This window comes from Onychostruthus taczanowskii, unplaced genomic scaffold, assembly GCF_017590055.1.
Source record: "Onychostruthus taczanowskii isolate IOZ18803 unplaced genomic scaffold, ASM1759005v1 scaffold21, whole genome shotgun sequence".
NCBI lineage: Eukaryota > Metazoa > Chordata > Aves > Passeriformes > Passeridae > Onychostruthus > Onychostruthus taczanowskii.
The window spans coordinates 12,844,954-12,858,612 of NW_024499351.1; the positions used below are offsets into that span (position 1 = coordinate 12,844,954).

Sequence of the window (13,659 nt, forward strand, 5' to 3'; positions counted from 1 at the left end):
AAAGAGATGGATATATTTTTCTTCCTTGTAACAACTTGAGAAAGGCTTAATGTCCAGCTGAAGTTTTCTTTTCCTACAGTGCTAAACACAGGACTGTGCAATAGATTGAGGAATAACTTGCAGAATCATGGCTTAAACTAACATACAGGTCAGAAAGTTGGCACTTGAAGTAATACTTCCCAACTCACTACCGGTCTGGATTTTGAGCAGTAAGTTTGATAGATAAGCAAACACTATGCAGAAATTCTGCTTCGTCCTGCATGGGATTTTCTCCCACACTGAAACCAGTACAAACTTGTACACAGACAGTAAAACTGAGTGAAGAGAATGGCATAAAATCCTTTTTCCATTGAAAAATCCATGTGTTTCAGAGTGGCATTCAATCCACACAATGAATGCAGAAGTCGTCATCAGTCTTAAATATTTGCCTCTGCAAACTGTCAGATATGAGCATTGTTTGATTAAGAAAATTGAGGAGGGGAAAAAAACAAACCAGTGCCAAAGCACTGCCTTACACCTCAAAACAAAAGCAATGACAAGACTTAGGAATATCTCCACAAACATTAATGAGAGTCCCTAGCTTATTGAAAGTTATATGGGGGGATAAAATTTTCATTAGGTTTACCTCTACATTAAACTATATAGAAAATACTATTCCATGGCAATGAAGTCAGTTTATATTACAGACAAAAAAAAAAACCAAAACAATAGGCATGGCTTTATATCGCTATACAACAAAAGAGGCAACAGTAGCATTGCTATTTGAAGAGTCAAAAAAGGAACCTTAGTACACATAAAATTCTCAGGGGATTGTATATCTCCTGGATTCAAACACGTCAGTATTTAGTAAATTAGAACATCAATCCAATTTTACAACAATAATACAAAGACTTGACAGCTCTCCTTCAAGTAATAAAACAAAAGCAGAAATAGCTTTTCCCTGGTTACTTGCAGGATCAACAACATACCATTCTGCTACTGGTTTGGCAATGCTGTCAAAAATCACCTCTTGTTTTGCCTCTTGATCAAAAATTTTCTGAAATCTGAAAATATTAAGCAAATAATAATTGCTTAGAATGTTAAAACAGTACTTGATTCATACATTTTTGTTTGTGTTTGTAATAGTCAATGTTTACATCATTAGGCTTACATAACTTAGTACAATGTTTTCCCTGTAGTCTTAACCACAGCTTGCTGTTGTGCTATTGTACATAAATAGGCTGTACACAGAGCTGCTTTGACAAGATCTGTACAATAAAATCCTCTGATAAAATGATGTGCCTTAGAAAAAAATAAACCGCATTTTAAATCTATCAAGAGAATTAGTGTTTGTAACTGGCACCACACCGAATCCTGGATAAATAGATTACACTATAACCAAATACAGCATCCCACCAGTACAGCCAGGCTCACATTTTTTCAAGCCATTTCCTTCATTCTGCTGCACAATTACTATAGGACACAATAAGATATTTAATTAAGTATGTTTTGTCACTTTCTATATAAAATATCTGCAGTTATTTTACAGAATCAGAATTCTTGAGGTTAGAAGGGACCGTTTGTTCCAAACCTCCTGCTGCCTCTGCATCATTTCTGTTCATGTGGATGGGCTATTCTTGATCTCAGAGAAGGTGATCCTTGAAAATCAGCCAGTTTTCCTGGTCGTCTCTCCAGGAATGTGTCTCAGAATTCTTTCACGCAGATCCGTGAACAAGCCAAAGTCTGCATTTATGGAGTCCAGGACTGTGATCCTGCTTTTTGCCTTACTCCCTTTCTCTCAGTATCCTGAATTCCATTATCTCACTGCCCCTGCAGTCAAAGCTACCTCCAGGCTTAATATCCCTCAACAGTTTGTCCATGTTTGCAAATATCCACATTGGCTTAACTCTATGTGAGGAAGTTGGCATCCACATGTTCCAGCAGCCCCCCAATACTGCTGGTGCCCTGCTGTGTTGCCCCCCCTCCCCGGTTTGGAACTCTATTCTTGCACGAAACTTGCCAGGGTGTGTAGGAAGGCCTTAGGGACACCGGTTGTGTAGAAAAGCACCATGCTGACCCATGCACTGGGTGCAATATCACAGACAAATGCAATACACAAAACATGAAAGCATTTATTCTATCCTGCTAATCAGTCAAGTAACTCAAACAATTCTTCTCGCATTGTCTTAAGGATAATAAGGCATAGGGTTTCTCAAAACACATCTCAGAGTTTTTAATGAATTATAAAGTCAGACAAAAATAGTTGCATTCATTAAGTCAGGCTTGGGCATCTTCAGACTAATGTAGTGTTGCATATGAATCTATTTGGAGAGGACAGCTCCTCTCTTTTCAAGCAGGTTACCTTAGCTGATGTAAAACTACATCAGTCTGAGCTGCAGTTGTTTATGTGGAGCTCTCTTTTTTAATAGCATAGAGAAACAAATTACTTGTTGTTTACTATAAGAAATGAAGCATAACTGAAATGGAAAAAGACAGTCTTGACTCCATCATAAGAGATGATATATCTAGCTTTATTCATCACAAAAATTTTAAAGTGTTGCCTCACTTTTCTGTTGAATTAATAAAAATATTTGATATTGCTGTACTGATTTTAAGTTCCTAAAACATATTTACACTCTCAAACCAAGCATTTATTTCTGTCAAGTTTCTGGTTTTTGTTACTTTGCTTTGGCTATGTCTGAAACAGTTTCTAAACAGAATGTTTTACATCAAGACTTCTTTAGCCAGTCTACAACAACTCATTACATCACAAGATAACACAAGTCCCTATTCAGTCTTCATACACAAATTCAAAACAAAGTGCAAATATAGAAGGACTGATAAATGAATCTTTGAGATGAGATTTAGAAATACATCATGACTTGCAATGGACAGACAATAGTATGACAATGTTATCCAGTGTTATCAGACCCATTGTGGTGAAGAGCCTGTCCTGAAGCATTGCTCTTGTTACGGGAGTTATATAAAAATAAACCCATCTATACCATAATTTAATTTTAAAGTTAGACTTTTTGTGATTCTATAGATCTGGACCACTACATATAGCATTGTCAGTCACTAAAGGCAGAAGGTATAAAGATAAGACTTCTACTCACTTGAACTTGTAGCTTTCTCGTTTATTGTTGATGAATCCATCTGCTAAGTCACGTGGCACAGTAATCTCCAGACTGGGCAGAGGTTCCTCATTATCAATGGAATAATTCTAATAAAGGATGGATATTAATTCACAGAATAACATCATCAACAGAACAGCATTACCCTTAGATACACCACTCATCTAAGCTTAGCACCTGTAATTGTCTGGAGACAAGCTTGTTACAAATTGCACTGAATACGTAAGCCGATCTCCCTTAACCACTACAAACAAAACCAGCACATAACAGCATTATCCTGTCACCATGTAAACACTACAATAACACTTGAATCAAAAGAGCAGCCTCTTTGACATAATTTGCTTACTAAACCACTTTGATAACTGTGATGCTATAAAAAAAAAGAAGCACGGCCCCCAGTGCAAACCTCTCCAAAAAAATCTGAAACAATACATTAGGAAAGGCTACAACAAGACAAATGGTGCGATGAGAAGGCAATTAAGAGACATAAATGCACTTCTCCTGAGGAACACTTTCATTATTTTTATTATCCCTTGGGAGGGCAGCTGTACACTGGCAGCAACGCGTTCCCCTCCCTTGCTCAGAACACTGCTGAAGCGCACAAACCCAGTGACGCGTGTCAAGCGCTTTCCTCCGGAGCCTTTCTACAATAGTGGCTGAGGAAGTTCCTCAGTCACTCCCCCAACAGTTACAGCCTAAACTCCTCTACTTCGTCATTTTATGAACTTCCTAGGGCTTCGGACAGCAGGAGCTTCTCGCCGCACACGCGTACCAGCCTCGCCGCCCCCGCCTCTTGAAGGTCCTGTGCTCTGCCCCGCTGCCCCCACCTGAGCGTGGAACCAGCGTCCCCGGGCACCCCTTGGCTCTCCCCGACATCCCCAGCGCACCCCCGGGGCTCAGCTCCCAGCCTACCCCCGCCTGCTGCCGCCTGCCCAGCGGCTTCACCCGCGCGTACACCCGGATCGTTTCCTTCACCATCGCTGCCGCCGGGCCCTGGCAACGGTAACCGGGCACGGCCGGCGGGCACGCGCCGCCCTCACAGGGCCCCCGTGAGCGCGGAGCGGCCCGCACACAGCCCCCGGCCCTCATGGGGCCCCCGGGAGCGCGGAGCGGCCCGCACACGGCCCCCGGGCTCCGCCTGCCCCAGGTGACAGCCTGCCCAGCCCGCCGTGCCGGCTCCCCGCGGCCGGAGTTTCGAAGGGACCTCGCACGCACTGCCCGGCCCGGCCCGGCCCAGAGGTGCGGGGGGTGTGCGGAGCGCTCAGAGCATCATCCCCCGCCTGATCCCTTGTGCCGCACCTGTGTGTCCGCAGGGATCTCGCGGCCCAGCCCACCTGTGTCGGGCTCAAGAGAAGGACTTCTGCCGTTATGCAGTTGAAACACCATGGAGAGAAATACCAAGATTACAGGGACTGAGGACATAAACTCCTTAATTCTAATATAAAAATGGTTGTGAAAAAAAAAAAAACAAACCAAAAAAACCCACACAATTTTTAGTGGAAAAAGATGCTGCCTTGCTGTGAGAGCTAAACTCAGAGCAGTGAGAGCAGAACCCCATTATTCTGTGAAGTGGTTACTGAAGAGCCACACAAACAACATGATTGTATTTTGGCCTTAGTTTTGGTGGGATATAGCGGCAGGGATCAGATTACGGTGATTGCAAGCACACTAATTTAAATTAAGTGGAAAATCAGGGACTTGATTATGGAGGATAGGAATTTCTCTAACCCAGATATGGTAAAAGTATGATAAACTTGTATTCCAAATAGGAGAAACAGTAGGGAAAAGGCTCTCTCTCTCAGTTAAGCAAATAACTGTCTCAGAAACTGTATGAGGCATAAGTAGTGAGCCTTTGGGGAATAAAATAGAAAAAAGTTGATCACCATCTAAAGTCAAGTGCAAAAAGTCAAAAGGGTAAAAATGAAAACAAATGGAAAATATTACTTGGTGATTAAATAGAGAATGAAGGAAAAACAGGACATTGCAATGGGATAATGGAATAAGCAGTAATTATCTTCTCGGCATTGCTCCAAAATTATGAAAAAAATTTTGTCTCTTGTCAGTCGGGATGAGGATGTTGAAGGTGATGTTCAAAGCAGAAGTGACTACAGGTAGAGAAACAATTGCAGCCAAGAAGGAAGCAGAAGGTACAATGTTCAATTAATTCAGACTAAGAGATCAGGACTTGTGAGGGAAGCGTAAATAATTTCAGTTCCAGAACTCTGAAAGAATTGTGATGTTTAACTGAAGTTTTGGGAACTGAAATGTTGGTTTGCTTGTTTGGAATTTAAACAATGCAGTACACTATTTTGTGTTTCTAGACAGAAAACTGCACATTTAATAGTCAGCTGTGTTTTTTAGCAGCTTATTTGGATTGTGAATTAATCAGGCATCAGACATTATAATATTGCAGTTAATTGTGAGGAAAGCCATTTTGTGTCTGCCCATGTTCAGTAGCTGGAGTATGGAGCTGGGTGAATGACACTATTGCTTCTGGGGCCAAGCCTGCTCTGCAAATGGTTTAGGTGCCTTTCTTCAGCCTGAAGCTGTAAACTCTGAGCCAGTGGCTCACACTCTTTTATTACAGGGTAGTCTGAATATGCTATGGCACAGAGAAGCCAATGAACTATTTTAGATTCAAGCTGCTTCCAGAATAAAAGAATGGCCTTTCGAGAAAGGCATGAAGGTGACAGCTAACTAAAAATGTACAGATCTAGATTATATCTTATGCTGGAGGCATAAAAAGTTTTGGTTTGCTGTAAATTTACTGTGTGAGATCTTTCTGTATTCCCTGGGAAATCACCTTGTACTTGACGAATTTTCAGCATTTGCATTTATGTTAAACCTCAAAGATGTGTCAACCTTTTTCAGCTCCAGGATTTGCCAAAGCACACCACACAACACAAACAACCTATACACTTGAAATAATTATGTGACTGTGTAACTTACAGGATCTGGCAAGTCCATCTTTTAAAGAGGTCAGCCATTTTCTTCTGAATTAACGTATCATTGAAGTGAACTGGCTGCCTTTACCATTGTCATTTTCTTGCATTTAGCAAATAATATTGATCATAATATATATGGACCTGGCAATTCAAGGACTTGTGCTCCATTATGTCACCTAGCAACTTATTATGCTTCCAAATAAACAGCCTTGTAAGTTTTATAATAGCCCAAACTTTCAAGTCCTCTCTTTTTTTTTTGCCAAAGTTTCACTTTTCATAGAATTTACATCTTCTTGGCAACTATTCCTGCCATTTGGCTGAGACTTGTAATAATGATTAGAAGTCAGAACACTACAATCTTTCCATAGACCAGCTCGGCAGGACGAGGGGCCAAAACTCTCGCCAAAGCCTGAATTTGTCTCATCATCCAACTCCTGAAAACATAAATGCCAAATATGTATCTTTTACATGACCAAAAATGCTTCTTAAGTGACCAAAAATTTAAGTCTGAAATCTGCCGTAAATTTAGGTACAGTATCTGTTGAGTTTGCTAAGTGAGCACTGCCAGAAATAGTACAACATTTATAGTAAAATGTGTGGTAATACAAATAATTAGGTTTCTGAATATTAGGTATATGAATGGAATGTAAAAAGGCTGAGGCAATATTTTTTGGTATTTCATGTATCATGCCAAAGCCCTCAAACCCTTGTTTTCTTCTGCTTTGTGTTCAGCATGAAAATGTTTAAGGCCATCATGTAGACAAAATTGCCTTGTTCAGCTTTTAACAGTCCAGCCCTGAGAGAAGGACAGATGTTTTCCTCTTTTAGGCTACTGCTACAATCTGTTTCTTAGGAAACAGGGCTGCATCCTCATGTATGTAAGAAAAACATTTGGAAAGCACCTTGAAATTCCACTGTCCTCACATTCTTACTCAACACATTTTTATGTGCCCTAAAAATGTGTGTCTTGGTAGACTCAGTCAAACTAGAAAATCTGAAAGTGTCTATGGTTTAATCGATGGGGGCTCCCAGGACGAGGGAAGAGATGAAAATCTTGAGTCTATGTTTTAGAAGGCTGATTTATTATATTACGATATATATTATTAAAATTATATACTAAAAACTAGAGACAAAAGAATTTACCAGGAGGCTAGAAAGGACAGGAGAGGAATGAGAAATAACAAAAGCTCATGACTCTCAGGAGAGCCTGAGACAGCTGTGATTGGCCATTATTTAGAAACAACCAACATGCACCCATCACAGAGGCACCTGTTGCACTCCACAGCAGCAGATAGTTAATTGTTTACACTTCTTTTCTGAGGCTTTTCAGCTAGAAGAGGAGAAAAATGCTAGCAAAAAGGATTTTTCAGAAAATATCATGGCTACAAGTGTCTTCCTTAGGGCTTATGTATATTGCTTGGCTCTTTTAGAGTTAGCAAAAATTCCATGGAGAAATTTAGGGATTCTTAGGACTCTGACTGCAACAGACAACGAATAATTTTTTTTCCAAGTTGAGCATTTTGTTTCTGGTTTGGAGGCATGAAGCTGGGGCGGGGGGTGTCATCTTCTAAATAGTTAACTGGATCCTTTGTTCCAAACTAGCATGAGAAATGTTAACAGGAGACATAAACCTAATTCCAATGAATTGCAAATGTTATCTGCACAATTTTGTCTACACTTCCTTCCCACATTTTATCTTTAGCATAATAGTTTTCTTATTGATGTTTTACTATGAAACCTTCCAAAGTCCATTTTTGATTTGTCTCTGACTAAAGAGAGATAAAATTCTAGGTGACTATGAATAGAAAAATCTGTAGGGTCTGGGCTTTTTTATCTGACAACCAGTGAGAAATGTAGACTCTTATGTTCATTTCTGCTGAATAAATAATTTCTTTCATAGTCATTATATAACTAGTTTTTTATGCTCTTTTTTGAGAAGGATTAAAATTCCATCACCCTCAACAAAACATTATAAAATCCAATTATTGGATACCATTGATATAAAATAATCTTAAATTGAAGTCAAGAATTAGAAGTTTTGTTGGGCACTGTGTAAATGTACCAAACAGCTCTTGCTAAGTTTAGGACAGGTGGCAATGCTGGGGAAGAGGAAAATAAATAGAAATAATGTGGGTAATATTAGCAGAATAGTCAGAGAATTTTCCTATCAAGCTTTTGCTGTAAAGAGAATTTAAAGAAAGAATTATAATAATACTACAGATCTTTGCAGAGCTCTTTTGGGGAATGAAAACTAGCATCACAGAAAGCAGGGAAAGGTACATTTGAAAGTGTAAATTGAAGTTGATACCATTGATAGATCATAGACAGAATCTTACCTGCAAGGTGGTCATGAATAAAGTGTTACAGTATGGACAAGGACCTTAAAGAAAAACAAAGTAATGCGGTAAAAACAGGAGAATTGTCTGGAGGAGACACAGCTGCTAACAGTTTAGAGTGATAACTGAAAGGAAGACACTAAGCAACAACACTGAGAGCCTGTGTGTGGGGAAGGGTGAGAGGGGAGGGTAGAGAAGCTGTCATTCACTGGGGACACATGTGGGGAAAAAACAACAATGTAACAGAAGGTGATCACAGCCATGGAGTAAAATTAAATTTTGTAGCTCAAAAACGGAAAGATAAAGGTTTTGATGTCATTTTCACAATTATTGTTTAGTGAAAATAGAGGGTGTGATGCAGGGAGCTATAGTGAATGAGTCTCTAGAATATAAGTATAAAGGAGAACTCCAGCTAGTAAAAATAAAGTTCATGGTTTAGGTAACATAAAAATGAAAAGGAGAAAGTGAAATGAAGTGTTGCAGAAGGAGAATAGTTGATCTCATAAGAAGACGGATTAGGATGGGGTAGCCACTACTGAAGTGGGTGAGCAGATGAAAAATGTTTTTACAGGATGATTAACAGAGTTGTATAAGAAAAGATAGCCATCTTTAAGGAAGCAAAAGTTTACATCACAACCTAAGTTGCATAGCATACCTAAAACTGAGGGAAATTACACTAACTGTTCACTGATCTCAGGAAGCTACCATAATGAGCATTCTTTTATTATGCTAATACTTGCACAGGCTCACAAATTGTTCAGTTTGGATGTAATAATATGCTCCAGCCAGGTGTGCCAGACATTAAAATGTTTAGAGTTGGTACCTGCCTTTTTCATCAAGGAAAAAATTTAGCCGTGGAATAATTAAAAAGTATGTTCAATTCAGCAAGCACATCCTGCAGTGAAGCCAGAGAAAATGGTTTCTTAAGTAGTGAGGCACTAAATATCTTAAAACACCAAGATCAACTTTTCCACTGAGGTTTTCTATGTATCTGTGACTTTCTGTAAACATGACAGCACTGGTTTTCCCCATACAATTCTGTCAATTAAGAAATTAACATGCACTTCTGATCTGTTTGAAATCAACTAGAATAGCCCTCATGTTAGCACAGTGCAACAGTATCTTAAGTCCTCCTTTTTTTAGATATTTTCAGGTGGTGAAAGGAAAAAAGGATTATTTTGGTTGTTTTGTTTTTTTTTTTTTTTTTCCTTTTAACATTCAGTTTTTAATTTAAAATAAACATACTACTATTGCTTATTCAACTAGAATTGCAAATTGAGGCTGGTCTAGAGGAATATGTCCCTGCCCAGAGCAGGGAGGTTGGAGCTAGACGATCTTTAAAGTCCTTCCCAACCCAGCCATTCTGTGATTCTACATCTCAAATGCCAGATACTTTTAAGGCGGGGCGATTTTGTCACATGTTGATGTTATGCATCTGCAGTTGAGAAATCACATAAATGGGCAAGGGTTGATATCCAGGGACTGCAGACATGAGTTATTTGCCAATGTGAGGAGGCAGAATTCTTGTCTGAATAACTATATTAAAATACAAAATGTTCATTTACCCAGTGTTGATCTTCTGTCTCTGGCTTGGCCATGAATCATGTATTTAGTTGCTGTTTAGATTTCCCTATAATCTTTCACTTATGAATCCCCAACTAGTGAGTTGCAATTTTCTTGCATTTGAAATTACTCCTCATCAAATTAAATCTGTGTCTCAGACTGCAATATTACAAGCACAAGTGACCTGTTAAGAACAGGTAATGTGACCCATATGTTACCTGTTTTTCACATATGGTTGAAGAGAACAGAGGAAATGTAAACCAGCCAAAGGTGAAAATAGAATAAATCTGCTAAGTTAATAATTGTACTGCACTTTATGTCCATTATTTCTTCTCCAGACTGACGTCTTGTTGTAAGCATTGTCAAGAGTTTTAATCTTTCACAGGTTGCTTGCAACCAAGATGGTGAATTATAAATTTGCATATTTAAATTCCATATATTGTGGCTCCTTGATTCAGAGAGTAAGCTTCCTAAAGATCTTGGTGGTAATTTGACAAACAAATATATGTTAGGAGCAATTTTAGATGAAGCTAACAGTATATATTTTACTGGAGAATTGTTGATAAAATTGGGACCTAGTCTTCTCAAGTTTGCATTATTTTGTGATGTGTTGGAGAGGTCAGTGGTTTGTACACACTCCAGCCAGATTTTTCCAGAGATAATAAACATGAAGTACTAGATATGATAGTTGAAAACAGGTATATCAGATTGTTGACATGAAAAATGAAAACTTCAGGCAGTAAAGAAATGAATTTATGAGACTTTCTTCAGAACATGGTTTTGTCTTGCAGATGACTAGCACAGAGACAATTTTAAAACAAGAGATAACATTTTTAACAGTTACTGCCCTTGAAAAGGCTATGATTTTTCAGACTAAGAAAAAAACATTTTGCATTTTATAAATCTAATAGGATATGTAAGGACTCCATTACATTTTCAGAGATCAATTCTAACCCACTGAGATGCATGAACAAGAAATCCTATTTGAAAAACAAAAGAAACAACCCCAAATCTCTCTCTGCTACCAACATTCAGATAAATAATATCTTCTTCACTCAGGAATAGACATCCAGATAGGTCAGTGCTACTCCATCTTTCTTAAGTGGGATAATCCAAAAGCCTGCCTTAAGACCTAACTGTCCTCATGGGGTGACTCACACAGCTACTTCAGCAACTAAGTTGTTGCTAGTAATATAACTTGTACTTTTCAGTTGAGCTTATATTCTTTGCAGTTTGCATTGAACAACTTATCAGAAAAGTCATATAACTAAATCACGCACTTTGGGACTAATCACAAGTGACAAGAGGATGAAACATCTTACTTTTAGAAGGTAATTGCTGCAGCATACGTTGCATTTGTGTTACACAAAAGCAAAGCACAGAGTATCAGCATATAACTTCAAAAAGCTTTAAGCACTCACTCATTCAGAGCAGCACCACTCCAGAAGGCTGCAAGCACCTACCCTTCTTGTTCTCTGGTCCAAACTTTTATACCCCTCATGTTCATGCACTGCACCTGTGTGCCCTCTGTTCCCTTTGGTGATTGCTCAGTGCCCCTGGGCACTCCATGGCTCATTACCTTCAATGCTGCTCACCTGCTTTTCACAGCCGTACCCACTGGGATGAGGCTCGGCCCCAGCCCCACTCCCAATTACCACAAACTGTGTGCCTACAGATGATAGTGTTATTTTGGCTCATATTTAGTAGTTTAACAACAGATATGAATTTAATCCAGAATAGCAATTTCAGTATGCTAATTTTTATCTGCTTTTGTTATTCGTTATTGATTGGTTTGAATTCTTGTTTTATAGTTTTGATATATTTGTATGCCCTCATAGGGCTTACCTAGGCCCCAGTGTCTGCCAAAGCACCTCCAGAATTTTAATCCCATATTGCTGAAGTGAATGGTTTAAAAGTAGGGAAAATGATGACTGCAGAAGGAAAATGGGAAGAAGGATTGTATAATTCAGAAAATACCTAGGCTGTCTGATAAGCAGTTCTTTAGATTATGTATTGGAGTTTTGGGATAGTGTTGAGTAAAGCTGAATAATGTTGAATTGAGGCACATAGAAATAAATGGTTTGTGTCACAACTGTTAACCATTTGTACAGTTATTGAAATATTTTTCTTACCATTTTGAAGTCTCCAGATGCCAAGTGTGTATCATTATTTTCTTCTGCTGCACATAAAATTACTTAATGAATATTGGCTTGCAGGATTATTATCCTTCCAGCTAATTCCCAAACCAACTTAACTTGCCTTTTCCTGGGCTTCTTGCCACATTCCAGTTTTCCCTATGCTGTTGATGTTATGTAGGACTGAAATGTGGAATTATCTACAGTTCATAAAAGAATCAAGTACCTTAGGCTGTTGTATTCATCTATTATTAATGGACAGTAAATGCAAACAAGAGCTAACAAAAGGCAAGGGATATGCACATTTAAGTCAGATCAGTTCCCAGAGAAATAATTTCAAAACTTGTCAAACAATTCTTGAAACATGGAAGAATAATGATTTCCCATAGATCCATTGTATATATTCTGGCACTGTAACTTTTCCTTTATATAATATTTTTATAAAACTTGAATAGTAATTTCCATTGTAAAATCTCAAAGAGATTTACAGACATTAAATCTAACTTGTAACACTAGTGTGAAGAAAAAAAGCTGGTTTAGCTATTTGTTGTAAAAAACCATCTTTGCCACAGTCAGCTGCTTTGTGCTCTTCTGTCAGCACTAAGGCTCACTTCATTCACCAATTTCTAATCATTCTCCTGCATTTGGATTCCTTTTACACTCCCTAATTTCTGGGGATGCTCATGGGCTAACCTCTCAAATAAATTAACTATCCTCAGAGGGCTTGATTCTATGTGAAAGAAATCACTCGCTTGTGATCCCCCCTGCTGCTTCCAAGCATTACTGCACTCCAGTTGTCCTGTGCTTCTGGAATGACTTCAGAGAGCTACTATGGCTGGTTGTAATGCGGAGTTGTTTTCATCATGTTTCAGAGATGGGCAGGAAGTAGAAGTGTCTTAATTCAGTTTCTTCAGGGAAGCCAGGCATCAATGCCAGTCCTTTGTTGGTAATCTTGTGGTTGCGATTCACTGGTTAGCAGTCCCCACACAACCCAGTCTCTTCCTGCAGGTTCACAGGTCCTTCCATACCTTCCAGCTGTCAATTTATTTTTCAAATTATTAAGCTGCTGCAATTTTTATCAAATCATATATTTAAGGTTTTAGAAAGTGTCTCTTCCTCCAAACATACTATTATTATGATTTCATAATATTATAATTCTTACATATAACATTATATTGCATGATTTTATATGTCAGCTGGACACTATTGAGTATTCAGAAGTTTGAAGAATTTATCTTATGAGCAAATTATGTTTTTGTGTCTTGACTAACTTGATCAAGGGCAATTAAATTGTTATACCTTCCTAGATCTGCCAAATTGATGGTGGGGGGAGGAAGGTGGGAGGAGAAGGAACAAAACTTTTAAGTTTTAAATAATTCCTGTACCTAACTGGGACAAAAATCTTATAGTAACAACTTTTATGACATGAAATCTGTGAAATGAACAAAAAGTTATACAAATATTTGTTTAAGCCTATCACCTTTCTGTCTATACTTGAAATGATCAAAGGAAATGACAAATCAAAAGTACAATAGCCTTTTCTTGTGGAACCAGTTAACAAATTTTA

General features: G+C 38.5%; 1 protein-coding gene across 1 annotated transcript in view; it reads right to left on the reverse strand.

Moving 5' to 3' along the window:
* KIF6 (kinesin family member 6) overlaps window positions 1-4,103 on the reverse strand; it is a 152,369-nt gene extending 148,266 nt beyond the window's left edge. Inside the window, exons 1-3 of the mRNA XM_041404401.1 lie at window positions 4,026-4,103; window positions 3,096-3,202; window positions 969-1,043 (exon numbers count right to left, since the gene is read on the reverse strand). Of these exons, the coding sequence (XP_041260335.1) occupies window positions 969-1,043; window positions 3,096-3,202; window positions 4,026-4,091 (248 nt within the window). The 5' untranslated portion in view covers window positions 4,092-4,103. The remainder of the gene's footprint in view (window positions 1-968; window positions 1,044-3,095; window positions 3,203-4,025) is intronic.
* Between the last annotated feature and the right edge of the window lie 9,556 nt (window positions 4,104-13,659).